Genomic DNA, 15,364 nt, shown 5'->3' with positions numbered 1-15,364 from the left:
CATGTCCACACATACACACACACACAAATAAACACACACACGCACAAAACTCTGTGTTTGGAAAAGAAATTGAAATTATAATCCAAACTGAGAGATAATGAAATGTTCTACATCTAGATAAAGGAAATAAATATCCTATCTCAATATACTTTCTCTCCAACGACAGCAGAAGAAGGATTAACTAGGGGAGTCACAGAAAGAGAAAGAAAATCATCAATAAATCTGAACACTCTTTCCTCTCAGTTTGGGGGGAAATGTGATATTAGAGACTTTCAGGCCATTGGTTGGTCAGGGAAGGACTTTTAATTCTTTCAACATGAAAAAGGATTTTATTTCCTGAAGAAATGCTGCACTTCCTGAAGAGGATGCTGTACTCCTTCACAGTTACTGTTTTCCTTCCTCGGAGAAATCGGCGCCTCCAGAGGATCCCCTTGCCCCCGGCACTTCAAAGATCACAATGTTCTCATTTCCATGTTGCTCACAAACTGTGCAGGGCGAGCAACGTGGACAGCTAAGGGCCAGTTCCAGCTTCAACCTGACACTTAGTCGGGGAGCAGAGACTACTTGCACGTGATCATTGACATTTTCAAATCGGTAGTGACAGAGCAATGCTCTGTGCCTCTTGAAAGTTGATTCTCTTTGGAAACAATGTATAGCTTGGGGGTACCCCTTGACCTAAGTGTGGATTTATTTACAAAGGGCAAAGAGGCATAGTTATACAAGAAACCAAAGAAAAACAATCCCATGTCAGTGGAAATCTTAGTATCTGAAGCCTTACCAGCAACTATAGGTCTCCATGTTTGTGAAAGTTCTGAGCCAAATTTCACCAGATGCAATGAGATTCCTAACAGAGGATAATAGTAGGCAATGGAAATCGCAGCAAAAAACAAAACCTATCAATTTTTTAAATCTTTACTTTTGCCTCTAACATAAACCTCCTTCCCTTATCAAACTTTCTACCTGATAAAAGGAGAAACCATGAGCTGGGTGATCTGTTCTGGCATCTAGTGTGTCAGAATGTCTACATATAGCTGCCTGTTGCCTTCCTTTGACAATTACTTGCTTACAGAGGCCACTGTGGTTCTATGGATGCTCGATTAGTCAGATTCCAACCAGGGACGTTTCGTCCAACAGGCTCTGGAGGTCAGCTCCAGGTCTAATTCAGACAGTTTAAAGGTTCTCTGGATGGGCCTTAACGCAAGCAAAGATAACCAAGATTTCTCTTTTCCTATAATATGCCCAAGTATTATGCCATCTACTTTCATCTCCCGTCCTCACACGCACACTATTCAATTGTTCATCTTGGCTCAAGCATCATTTCCTTATGGATCTTTCCTTACATTTCTCAATTGGGGTCTTTTTGTTATATGGTCTCCTGGAACCATGTTCCCTTTATTCAAAGTACCTATCTGAGCCTTTAATTATAAACCCATTACTGTGATTATTTGATTAATGTCTGTTTTCCCACTATCCTTTAGATGCATGAAAAAAAGGACACCACTGTTTTTGTTCTTTCTTCTTTTTTTCACCATAATATTCTAATGCCTAGAACATCATGCAAGGATAAATAGCTACATTTGGGGTTGCATTTCTCCATTGCTTCTTCTTGTGAGAAAATCTGACTTTCAAGCCATTACCCACAAAAAAAACCATTTGCGTGATTGTTGTCACTGACATCCGCATTGCTAAATACAATGGACATAGTTTTGGTCCTCGTTTCCTTTTGACCTCTCAGCAACATTCAATAATGTTGACCTTCTGCTGCACTTTCTTTCCATGGCTTCCAATATGCAACATCATCTTGTTTAGCTTCTACCTCTCTGGCTATTACCCTCTATTTTTGGCAGGGTCCTGCCTGTGCTTGGACATTAAATATTGGAGTTCCTCAAGGCTCAGATCTGTCACCTCACCTGATGCTACACTCTCCTGCTGGGGAATCTCATCCACACCCATAGCTTCAACAATCCATCGTAGACTAATAACAAAGTTAAACCTTTAGCAGAGACTTCTCCACTGAGCTTAGACCTGAATATCCAATTCCTATATATCTGTTTTGTTTGGATGTCTTAAAGATATTATACATTCAACATATGCAGAGAGGAACTCCTGAGTCATCACTCTCCCCTCCCTAAAACTAAGCATCTTCTAGTATTTTCTATTTCAGTTAAGGAAGGCACCAATATCTATTCTCTTATGCAAACCAGAAACCTAAGAATCATACTTTACAACAGCTCTCATAACTTTGCCACAATATGCAATATCATCCATTTTTACCTGTTAAATATGTCTCAAGTTTATCCATTTTCTTTCCATTTTTACCTCTGGCACTTTGGTTCAAATTACCATCCTCTTTCACCTTAAGTATTATAATAACCTCATAGTTTGTCTACCCATAGCCCTCTTGACCACTATGCCTCTCCAAACTCATTCTCCATACAGAAGCCAGAATTAATTTCTTTTTCAAAATCCAAACCTGATTTTGTCACACCACCGACTGCTTAAAATCTATCAAAGACTTTCCACTGCTTACAAAATAAAGACAAAAATCATTCAAAAGCCCTTAAGACCCTGTGCAGCCTGCCACACACCCACCTCTCTGGCCAGAGTGCTTTTGTTTTCCTGTACTTCAACCACACTGGCTTTCTTTCAGCTCCAGAAAAGTTGCATGCTACCTCTCTTTAAGGACTATAATGCCTGATGTTTCTTTTGCTTCAAACACTCTCTCTTTTCTCTTCCCATTTTATCATTCCTAACCTTCCCGGCTACATCGTCTTGATTATATGCTTTCTCTTTAATAGCACTAAAAATGACAGCACTTCTCTTTGTATTAATATTGCAGACTATAAGTTCTGTGAGCACAAGATCTGGGTCAAATTTTGCTCAAGCCACTATCCCCAGAACTACTGAAGTGCTGGGAATATCATAGTTGTTCAATAAATATTTGAAAAACAAATAAAAATTTCATCAATTCCATTTTCTTTAGTTCTCTGAACTTAACCGCAATTTTACGTTGGAAAATGACAACTCATGAGACCTAGAAAGGACCTTTCAGATGGAATATTTCATGACAGCATATTTGGAAAAGCCAAACGAATGCACTAACTCCAGGAGATAAATGAGAACATTTCACCATTGCTTTTTCTCCTAAATTCAAGCTTATCACTTGGAATCTATACTATGCACTGTTCTTTACTCCCTTTTCTTTTGTTTCAGATATTCTGACAAAATTAAAGGGCCATTGTCAACCAGGACAAAAACAAATGGGATCTGAATGCGTTTGCATGTCTCCAGAAGAAGACTGTAGGTAAGAGATACTCTATGGACTTTATTTGGAAATTGGGAAAACCAGTCTAGTGTAACTAGCTTGATGGGGAAGCTGAGCTTCTTGAAGCACAAACACAAAACGTATTAATTTTTCACATAACTGATATGCCCTGTGCTCTGTAGAATTCCTCCTTCCCCACCGGGGAGCAAGCTTTCTTAATTATCTCTCATCCCAGTTCCTAAGTTTGCATGGCTTTTGTTTATTAAAACAGTCTCTGTTTGGTTATAAAGACTTGTTCTTGTTCATTTGAAAACTTCAGACAATTATCTTCCCCCTAAGTTTAGAGCAAGGTTGTGATTCCAAAAGCTTGGAGTAGAGAAAGGGGTGTGAGCATGGACTTCACATACACACACACACACACACACACCTTTGTCAGTTTATTCTTTCATGCTGGGGTAGAGAGCATGAAGGAGGAAAATGATATATCCTCATGTGACTGCTATGACTAGGTGGCTATCTCCTCTTTATTGTTATAACTGCCCCTTCTTTCCATAAATAAACCCAGGAGTGTCAAGGGTGCTTATTAATTTAAGGGCTACTTTCAGCTGAATTTAATCCAAATTAGCATTAGCTAAAGAAAAAATTTTGTTTCTCTATCTCACAAAATAAATGCAGAGGTAGGCAGCTAGGGTCAGTATGGCGATTCTCTCACTGCAGGTAGAACTGAGGCTCCTTCCTGCTCTCTATTCTGCCATCCTTGAAGTTATTTCATGGTCCAAGATTGCCCTGCTGGAGCAGGAAGGAAGGAAGACTAAAAATGGACATATTCTGTCTTTTTAAGAAGAGTTCTTGGAAGACCCATCACTTGCTTTCATCTTATTAACCTTCGCTTATTCACATGGCTACACGTACCTGCAAGGGAGGCTATGAAATGCAGTTCTTTGGCTGAATACACAGGCATTTTAAATAAAATTAGAGTTAAATTACTGAGGATGAGAAAGCATGAACGCTGGGTTAGGAAGCTGTAGAAGAGGAAAAGTTTTCTCTTCTTCCCTTTTAGGTTCTTTGGCTGGTCTAGTAATTAATTTGACATAAGACAGATTAACAGGAGAAAAAAAAATTTAATTTCATATGCACAGGAGCCTCAAAGATATGAGACTCAAAGAAGTGACCAAAGCAGGCAGCTTTTATACCTTGTAGACACAGAAACAATTATTTGTGAAGATTTGACAAAATAAAGGATTTGGGGCTTGGGGTAGCAAATTAATGAAGAAGTAACAAAGTTTGTTTATACAGCCGTCTTGGCCTTGAATTCTCTATCTCTGGCAATAAGGGTGCCTTCTACCCTTCTGGATACGTTCACATAGGAGATTTATTTCCTGCTTTTAGGGAAACGAAGGAGGGTCAGAGTGTCCTTCTGGCACTGGCTGTTCCTTAAGTAACTTTAATTCAAAATAATCAGTATGCCAAAGTGGCACATTTGGGGGTGCCTTATTCTGCCCTCCTTCAAAGCCAAAGGACTGTACCCAGTAGTTATATATCACTTTTAACACTGATTAGCTATCGTGTTCCTCTGTGCTACAGGTGAACAATTGCTTGTAGGCATGCATTTATTTATTTTGGAGAACACCACAGGGTGTTTTTCTGCATAATTCCATTGACATAATTCAGCCTAAAGGTGGTTCTATCTTCCCTCCTCAGTATCCAACACAGGTGGTCCACCACGTAGCTTCTTGCTGCTGGAGTCTCTTCATTCAACAGTTGGCCTTCTGAGGAGTACTTACAACATTCACATTGTCCATTTAACCAAGAGGAAACTTCTTTCTTTATCTTTACAATACCAAGTCATGAGAACATGGACTGTTCTCTGGAACTGTCTGAATTTCAGCTCTTCCCTACCTCTCTAGCCTCTTTCTGTAGTCCTCAATTCTCCTTTATACAGCGTTGAAGGTGTTTGTGGGAGTGGCTGGCCCTGTAGCTGAAGTTCTCTGAATTTAGAGAGTAGCTTTTTCTTCTCAGCTATGGGCTCTAGTTCCTGGAAATAATTTTACACACTGGTGCACTGATTGTGATAAATTTAGAGTGACTAAAATCGACATCAGACAAGAAACTCAAATTTGGAGCAATCAAGGAGCTCTTGTCCTCTCAGCAAGAGAAGGGCTGTGGCCACTGGTTACCTCTTGGTAGCAAGACCCGTCATCTACTTAGAGAGATTAAGCAAGTTACTCAGGGAATGACTTAAAAGCTCATGCTCTTAATCACAATACAAACACATTTGCAAAGCTATATAATGATATAAGGCCCTCATGTTGCAATTAATGAGTGTGACGGAGTTCAGAGGAGGTACATCCTCCCATGGGCCAGGTTGATCAGGGTTAGCTTCAAGGTGTCACCAAGAATTGAGCTGGACACAGATAGGCAGAGAGGAGAGAGAATGCAATGCTGATTGAGCAGGGCATGGGATGGCAGCAAAGGAAGAATAATCTTACCAGTTTAGAAAATGATCAATACCATCGTCAGGTGATAAAGAGGGATTAAGGAAGATGGGAAAATAACTCTAGAAAAGAAAGTTGATTGAAGTCAAATTATGGAAGATCTTGATTATACCAGAATTTAAGAATTCAGACTAATTTGAAGGCAATTAGGAATAATCTAAGATTAAGAGAAATTTTAGGAAGATGAATCCCAGAGCGTGCAAGATGAAACGAGGAACTAAAAGAAGAGAAATCAAGAGGGAAAGAAGCACGGGGAAGAAAACTGGGCGCTAAGTTAACATATGAAATTGGCTACACGTCATCTCTTTTTTTCTAGCCCTCATATATAAACACTTGCTTTCCTCTCTTGGGCAGCCATTCTTCAGAAGATCTCTGTGTGTTTGATACAGACTCCGATGATTACTTTACTTCACCCGCTTGTAAGTTTTTGGCCGAGAAATGTTTAAATAATCAGCAACTCCATTTTCTACATATTGGTTCCTGTCAAGATGGTCCACAGTTAGAATGGGGTCTTGAAAGGAAACAACTTTCATCCAATAGCACAAAGAAAGAATCCTGTGGCTATGACAACTGTTACGACTGGGAAAAATGTTCAGGTAAGCTCCAGTGGGGAAACGTACTAGAAATGCTCTCACTTAACCTTCGTCTCAGCTGATACGTCTCACTTGCATTTATACACTCTTTACTAAAAATAACTTTTCCTTAATCAAAAATAATCCCTTTTTATTGTAAAAAATTTTATTAAATGATTTGAACAGAAAGGAAAAATATAACCTTCCCACAATTAGAAATAACTGACAATTTTGGTGTAAATCTTCCTAATCACTTTTCCATGCATATATAATCAGTACCACCCTTAGACCCCAGTAAGAAGAGTACCTGTCCCAATCTCATGCTTCAGCCACCCTTCCCTACTCCCACCTTTGGAGGGCCTTCACCAAAACGGTCTAAGTTTTTCTCTGGCAGTTGTGACCCACTGGGGTCAGCAAAGATAGAGTGCTCTGAGCCTGGAGTGGGTTCCTCATGGACACCAATGGCTAAAAGCATCTTCCTCAATTTTTTTGAAGTGCTCTTGCAGTGCCTGGGACCAGCTAGGGCTGGCAGCGTTATTCAGGCAGGATGCCCTGAACCCGGACAGGGTCCCTCTTGGGCTCAGTTCCCTTGAGGAACATTCAGTTCCCTTGTGGAACATTCTCTGACTGCTTCTCTCCCCAACCATGCACGAGGGCAACTAGATGATCCAAGGAGCTCTGGGACTCTATGTATAGAGTCATCCCTGGCTCAGATTTAGACCCGCATGACCAGAGAGCAGCCTGTGAGCCACCAGCCAGCAGGGTATTCTTTTCTCAAGATTGCTTCAGATTGGACTGCTAGTATGGTGCTGACACTCTAATTCGGAGTGACTTTAACTGTTTATATAGAGAGGTAACCCATAAAAAGAATTTTTCCTGGGACATCACACACCTCAGGGGTGGCCCTGATTATATTACAAATTTAAAAAAAATAAAATAAGATCATGCTCTACATTCTATTTTATGTATTGCTGCTTTTTGCTTAATACATCATGAAACTATTTCCACGTCATCATATATTATTCTGCCACATAATTTTCCATGTCTGCAAAAGCCTATGTGGACATTCTGTGATTTATTTAACCAATCTTCTGTTAGGCATTTAGATTTTTCCCAATATTTTGCTATTATAAACAGTACTGTGATAGACAAATTTATCACAGAATAAGCTATAGTCTAAGATTATTTCCTTAGGATATACCTCACAAAATGGAATTTCTAGTTAAATATTATTTTGAAATATAGTCTTTGTTGATACAATGTATCAATCTGCTTTCCAGAAATATTTTTACCATATTGTATTTCTATCTACAACATATAATAAAGACTGCCCTCCCACACCCTCACCAAAGCTTGGAGTTATCACTCCTTTATATCTCAGCCAATTTGATATTTAAGAAGTCGCATTACATTTCCATTTTCCACAAGTGTATTGGCTATTGGCATTTCATTTGTAAATTGCTTGGAAGCAGAAACTTCACTGCAGCACATTTGCTCTAAGGTGCAGTTTGACCCTGAAATAACCCAGCTAAGCTTCATATAATACATAAATATGAGTTGAAGATTAGGATTTAACAGAACTCAAACAGGCAGTTAGATTTCCCTTGTGACACATTTTCAAAAAACTATCTTAAATCAAGGCATAAAGTATGCAATGGAAACTTGTTTAATTGTTACATCTAACCTTTGTTACAACCACCTTACTTTTGCAAAAGCAAAGACAAAAACTTTATTGTTGTTCTCCTCGGCTCCTCTTTCACTTTCCAGCCCAATGATCTTCAGTTCAGTCCTGGAAAACGGGAGATGCCTTATTACCCAAATCCAGTTGCTTCCTGATCCCCTTGAAGCTGATTGTCAAGATCCCACTCCCTTGACAAGTGGCAGGATTGAACTCATGACAGAGGGTAGACACAGGTGGCATGATCAGCAGGCCATCTGATGTGGCAATTCAGGAGATCAATGTATGGGGCTTCCAACCTTCATGCCATATCTGAACAAGACAATTCCACATAAGAGACAGCAAACCAGGGCCCGATATGTACATTGCCCAATTCTAACCAGTCTTAAACCATCTCGTAGAGAAACACTACTATTCATTTTTTGGCTACCTGACTGACACCATTACCCAACTGACATCTCTCTCAGAAATAATAATTTGTGGTTGAAAAGAGCTGAAAGTATTATGCAACATCATTTTGTATTTAAAATATAAACTTTTTCTCCGAAAACTGTAGTATAAGGACATTATTGTCAAAAATACATACAGAAAATAAAGGAACGTGGTAAAGAGAGAGGATGAAAACAGTCCCTGTCTATACTGCAATAGGTATGTAGTATAAGTATAGGGGATGTGTTTATTGTTAGCTTCCATTCTTCCTTATTTATCATGGAGAAAATGTCTTCACAGCACTCTTCTATTGCAAAGACTTTCTTTCTTTTCTTTTTTTTTTTTTTGATATTTTCCCACAAATTATTCTTTTCAAATCTACGAGTGAAAAATCATCTGCAGCTTACAATTTCATCAAAATATCTATCTTTACTATTACCCCTATGCTGTACATCTAACTAAATCCCACAGTCTCCAGGAGTCTAAGTTTGTCTAAAAAAAGAACACTAAAGGGCCGGCCCCATGGCTTAGCGGTTAAGTGCAGGCGCTCCACTGCTGGCAGCCCGGGTTTGGGTCCCGAGCGCGCACCGAGGCACCGCTTGTCCAGCCATGCTGAGGCTGCGTCCCACATACAGCAACTAGAAGGATGTGCAGCTATGACATACAACTATCTACTGGGGCTTTGGGAGGAAAAAATAAATAATAAATAAATAAATAAATAAATAAATAAATAAACGAACACTAAAAAGTTTGATACTTAACCAATCTTGCTCGAGTTAGCAGAATGTCTTAGGATAACCAAACTAAAATGTGAACATTTCTTAAGAAGAGATTTAAGTTATTTAAAATATTCTTTGATCCTGCACACAATCAGAAAACAGAAAGCATTTTTACTCCTAAAGATATAGTTGGCTTCTGCCAGCCTCCTTTAATTGGAGAGCAAAAGTCAAGGTCACAGAGAATTCTGTTTGGAGAGCACTAGAGAACAGCATCAGTGTACAAACCACAGCATTTATGAAGAAAGAGAAAGCTAGAAAATGTATTTTATACCCAACCCACCCATGGCAAGTTGGGATATTATTAATTTTGAGTTGAATGTCACTTTGATTAAATTGTGTTCTTGATTACATTGTGTACTTTGCTACTCATTTCCTTCTCTATCTAAAATGAAATAAGAAAGAGTTTAAAATGAAACTTCAAAGTAACATGAGGTTCACTTTTCAAATGTTAGAACACAAATGGCTTCCCAAGGAGCCTATTTTTATGACTATTAAATGTTTTGTCTGAATTTCAAAAATATCCACCATCAACCAACAGGAGAGGAAGATTTATTCAGCAAACATTCTCTTGGTATCCAAATGTGGAAGTCACCATACATGTTTGGTGAGAAGTCTGAAGATAAAGGACATTTGTACTCTCAAATTGTTCACAGTAGTTGGAGGAATAACTTTACACAATAATTGCATGAATAACTTTAATGCAAGGCAGTATGTGATAAGACCTGTAAGAGAGATACATATCTTCTGGCCTGGAAGGGTTTCATAAGGATGGAAGCATGAGAACTGAGTGTTGGAGGATGAATTAGTGGAGGTGGTGGGAAAGACCTTTTGGTTCTGGTAGTCCAAAAATAACCTTGCTAAGAGCATTAAAGCCATAACCATAGTAAAAGAGTGATGGCCATGGTCTTTCCAGAAGCTAAGGGAACTGACTTCCTCTCCAGAGGTCACCAAACCCTATTCTTTCTAACAATGGACAGGACTTTCCACAACTAGAATCTTCTCTAGCTGGTTGACAGAGGGCATAGAAGGGAAATGCATGCTTTTTCATGAAATGTTTCCTACCAAGCGCAGGAAGCCTATGCATATGAGTATCTACCCACTTCCTTTCCCTCTTTTCTCCCATCAGTTGAGACACATGGGAAAGAACTGATATCTGCCTAAAAGAAGCTACTCATTAATGACATCACAGCTGATTTTTACGCTGACTCAGATGCTTTGGCAACGTGAATTATCCCAGGTGCATCAGATACACTTCTTTTTGAATACTTATACCTGCACCCTAAATTCAGAATTTGAAATCACTTGATGAAACAGAATTAATTGAGCACCCTGTTAAGAGCTGAGTGGGACATACAGACGGATGAGCCTTAGCTCTCAAACAAAACACTTATAATTGTCTTGGGAGAAAGACATATGACAAGCTGGCTAACAAGAAAGTATAAAAATGTCAGATATAGGGGCTGGCCTGGTGGCGTAGGGGTTAGGTTCATGTGCTCTGCTTCAGTGGCCCGGGGTTCGTAATTTCAGATGCGGGTGTGCAGTGATGCCCTGCTTGTCAGGCCATGCTGTGGTGGCGTTTCATATAAAGTAGAGAAAGATGGGCACGGATGTTAGCTCAGGGCCAATCTTCCTCAGCAAAAAGAGGAGGATTGGCATCAGATGTTAGCTCAGGGCTAATCTTCCTCACCAAAAAAAAAAAAAAAAGTCAGATATGGTACTGACAAATTTACACCATTAAAGTTCAATTAAAGAAAAGATCAGTATGGGGGTAAGTGGCTATGGAGGAGGCTTCATGGAGGAGGTGAGACTTGTAGAAACTGGACATTTGGGGAAAAGTAGGAAAGAGCACATAAGTCTGGCAGAAAACAAAAAAGGGATGGCATGGGCGAAAGGAAAAAAATGACCACCTGTGTGGTCTTTTTTGGGAAACAGAGAGGGAATTGATCTACCTGGAATGGAGAGAGCAGAAAAGATAATGTTGCAAAGGGATGTTGAAGCCAAACTGTGGAGGACCTTGCACTTTGATTAAAACATGCCCGTGTATAAATGAACCTATATCCTTTTACTCAAAATTGATTTAATATACTTGGATTCAGTAACTTTACCCCTAAATGATCATTTTAAAACTATTTCATTAACACAATATTTATGTGACTTATGAAGTGATTGAGTGGTTCTGAAACCAAGTTTCATAAGAAAATCACCCAATTTAACTGCTTATTAAAAATGCAGATTCCCAAGCATAACCCAGGAATATTCTAGAAAGAAATCAACAAATGCAGTATAAGTTACGTTAAGGAGTTCAGGCCTATGAGTCATTTATGACTTAAAACCTGCTTCCACCACTTGTGGGACCATGGGCAAATCACTTAATCTCTCTGAGTTCGGTTTCCTCATCTGTAGAATTAGTATGATAACATATAGTTCATATATTTGCTGTAAGGATTAAATGAAATAAAGCATGTAAAGTGCTTGGCATATTGTGTGGTTTCCTAGTACATGCTCAATAAATGGTAACTATAAATGTACTCCGTCAATGCCAGTGAGAAAAGAACAGAAAGGACAGACTGAAGACATTGTGGAAATGGATTGACAGGACGTGAGGATGATTGGAATTGGGCAGTGAATGAGAGGGAGGCATCAAAGATAGCCCCACTCCTGAATCTTACTGGCTTACTAGTGCACTCTGCTCTCTTACATCCAGATCACTCTGTTCAACCACAGTTGGGTCTTTTAGGTCATTGCCTGTGTTCCAGCTTTCTCATTCACCACCAAGGCGCTCAACACTCTGGGGACGAGTTAGGTAAAATCAAATTCTAAAGCACTGTGGTGAGTCACCCTGTCTCTCTCTCTCCCTCATTGCAGCCTCCACTTCCAAATGTGTCTGCCTGCTGCCCTCTCAGTGCTTCAAGGGTGGAAACCAACTCTACTGCGTCAAAATGGGATCATCAATGAGTAAGAAAACAGTGAACATCTGTGAAATAGGCGCTGTAAGATGTGCCAACAGGAAAGTGGAAATACTGCATCCTGGGAGGTGTTAGATCTAATACAATTACTGATAAACAGCTTTACTGTCCAAAAATAATCCCTACAAAAGGGCATTCTTGTACAAACAGCAGACCGGCAGGCCCAGAAGTTACTGAAAAATTCTCTTGTGTTAGTTTCATGTAATTATTCTCCCCTTCCTCTCCTGTCTCAGCCTCCTGTATCTAGTTCCAGCCTATGACACCCTGTAGCACACTCCTAGTAATAACTTTCACATCAATCTATTAAATTCCTCTCTTCACGTTGCACTAAAATGATGGAACTTCTGAGGACTTGACGAAGCCTGCAGTATTAAGCATCCTCACAAGTAGAAATAAGAACAAAAACCATAATTTTCTTCAATGAATCAATAAACATGGAAATCTACAACAACCTGTAAAACACATTCTTGAAAGCGAACCTTCATGCATTCACTCAGCAAATGATTCTGAATGTCTACAAGAGGCCGAGTACTGTTTAAGGTGCTGGTGAATCAGCAGTGAAGAAAACAGACAAAAGCCCTTGCCTCCATGAAGCTTACACTCGTGTGGAAGAAGACCTACAAAAAATAAAACAAGCATGTAAAATATATAGTATGTTTGATGGTGATAATTGGTAGGGAGAAAATAATGTAGGGAAGGGTGAATCTCATCCTTAAGCCTTATCTTATGTAAGGAAATATTCCATAGTAATAAACATCACATTAAGGATGATTGAACTCAAGTGGAAATTACCTTGTTTAAAGTAGTTAAAAATAAACTTCTGGAATTCCATTTTCTTAATGAGGAGAAAAAAGATTCAGCTTTTATGCTGAAGTGTGTAATGGATGTAAAATCATCAGAGAATTTTGAAGGAGTAATTTTTAAAGTAAGTCATATCTCTCGTATTATGCCATCTCAAGTAGACACCCATTTGTTAGAGAGGCTAAGGTGTCATTTTGAATTGGAGGAGAGAAGATTCTTTGAAAGAGCAGTTCTCACATATTAGTGTGCATCAGAATCGCCTGGAGCAGTTGTTAATACAGATGCCTGTGACCAACCCCCAGTTCCTGGTTCAGGAGGTCTGGGGTGGAGCCTGGGAATTTGTATTTCTAACAACTTTCCAGGCAGTACTGCTGATGATCATCAGGGGATCACATTCGGAGAATACTTAGTTTTGAAATGGAGTCATCAACCAGCTAATCCTGATTTAGTAATTGATCTCAAAACCTTAGCCAGCCAATCTCTAAGCAGATGAGTGGAAACAGATTCCCTTTCTCTAAAACTTATTGGGATTCCCACCTAGTGGAAGGGGGCTATGAGCTACAGCCACCTGGCAGCACCCTCACTAGACCCTTTACAGTAAACACAGCTCCTCTTCCATCTCATTAGTCATTGGATATTGGCAAAATCTAAAACATCTTTTAATATCAAAGGAAAAGAATGAGGAAGGAAAAAACCTAGAAACAGAAAACATTTTCCTCGTATAACAGCAATTGAGAGGGATTTTTCTTTTTCCAGGGGTCAGTAACCCATCTTTTTCCCAGTCAAGCTACTCCATTCCCTTCTCACTACAACAGTGGCACAGGCCATACTTGTAAGCCTAGAGCCTTCAGCACTCCCAAGATCACAAACTGAGGGCAAAGAGGAACTAAACACTCCCACATCCTGAGGAAAGCCACTAATAATTGAATAAAGAAACTTTCCTCAGAGCTGAATAGACTCTGTTCTACCCAACTCTCACACCAGCCCCACATCTCTCCAGGCTCAAGAGTAGGACCATGGACAGAGGGAGGCAAGCCATGGGAATCTGCAGCCCCATGAATGCAGTGCTCATAGTGAGAGTCCTCCTCCCCTGAGTCCTTTTCCTCCCCTTGGTGAAGAGGAGGATGATGCTGAAAGTATCCACTGAAGCCAAGCAACCAAAGCCCCGAGTGGATCGTTTGTAGGGTATGGGGTCACCTACAGCAAGGATGTACAGTGCTGCCCTCGCTGGATGGATGCTGTGGAATCTCAGAGCTGCCGTTGGTGAGCAGGATGCTGGAGGAGTTCTCGGGAGGTGTAGATCCATACTGCTGGTGGAGTTCTCCCTTACATGAGCACAAGACTGCTTCCTGCCTAGAGAGTGCTGAGGGCAGGATGCTTACAAGAGTGGCCTGCATCATTTTCATAGTGAGAAGGGAGTGGTGTGGCATGACTGGGAAAAAGAGAGGTGCAGCCCTTTCTCCATCTGAGTCCCAAGGCGTAGGGAAGGAATGAAGAACTTTGGTAGTTCTCCTGGCTTAGCAGGAAGGAGCACAGAAAAGAGGAAAGGTAGGAGCTCTGAGGACCTCCTGAGTCTTGGACATGAACCTATGGAAAGTACCAAAAGGAGCCACTCTCACAGGAGTACCAAACGCTGCCTCTCTCACAGGAAGTTCTAGGGGACAGAGAGGGTAGGGGTAAAGCAAAATGCCACCCCAAAGAAACACAGGACCACCAATAACATAGAACCAGATTTAGTAAGAACAAGTCCAGAGGTGATGCCCCATCACTGTCTATTACATAAAACAACTCCTGCCATCTCTCCTGGTCCACTTCCTTGCTTCCAATACCAGAGAACCAGACCCAGCAGGTGGAAGGGAGAGAGGTGTCCTAGAACGAGGCATGCTCCTCCACATCACTTCTATGATGCCAGAGGGGTTAGAAACTGACAAGAGCAACCCTGGTACCTTCCCGACCCTGAGTCTTCTGACCCACAAGCCCGGCTGACCCTGGAGGCAGGGAAGGAGATGAGATGTAAATTGGACATGAGAATAGAGACTTACACTGAACCAACTTTTAAAAACAAAACTGACCAGAAATCTATGTGATCTGTCCCAGACTTATCTGAGGCAAGAGAAAACTGGAATTTGGCAGAACATACTGAAAGCTGTGTGTATTAGTTTGCTAGGGCTGCCATAACAAAGTACCACAAACCGGGTGACTTAAAACAATGAAATATATTGTCTCACAGTTCCAGAAGCTAGAAATCTGAAATCAACGTGTCAGTAGTGCCATGTTCTCTCTGAAACCTGTAGGATAGAATTCTTCCTTGCCTTTTCTGGTTTTTGTATTTGTCAGAAATCCTTAGCATTCCTTGGCTTGAAGATGCATCTCTCCAGT

The 15,364-nt window shown here is 40.3% G+C and overlaps 1 protein-coding gene across 1 annotated transcript in view; it reads left to right on the top strand.

Moving 5' to 3' along the window:
* The window catches only part of C6 (complement C6), a 57,492-nt gene extending 45,233 nt beyond the window's left edge, over nt 1-12,259 (top strand). Inside the window, exons 16-18 of the mRNA XM_087443038.1 lie at nt 3,214-3,304; nt 6,115-6,356; nt 12,084-12,259. Of these exons, the coding sequence (XP_087299164.1) occupies nt 3,214-3,304; nt 6,115-6,356; nt 12,084-12,259 (509 nt within the window). The remainder of the gene's footprint in view (nt 1-3,213; nt 3,305-6,114; nt 6,357-12,083) is intronic.
* Nucleotides 12,260-15,364: the final 3,105 nt, after the last annotated feature.

The sequence above is a fragment of the Ceratotherium simum genome, chromosome 18 (assembly GCF_057802395.1).
Source record: "Ceratotherium simum simum isolate JZ-2026a chromosome 18, ASM5780239v1, whole genome shotgun sequence".
Taxonomy (NCBI): domain Eukaryota; kingdom Metazoa; phylum Chordata; class Mammalia; order Perissodactyla; family Rhinocerotidae; genus Ceratotherium; species Ceratotherium simum.
The sequence above is the reverse complement of the archived record's forward strand: the minus strand, read 5'-3'. Positions and strand labels throughout refer to the sequence as shown.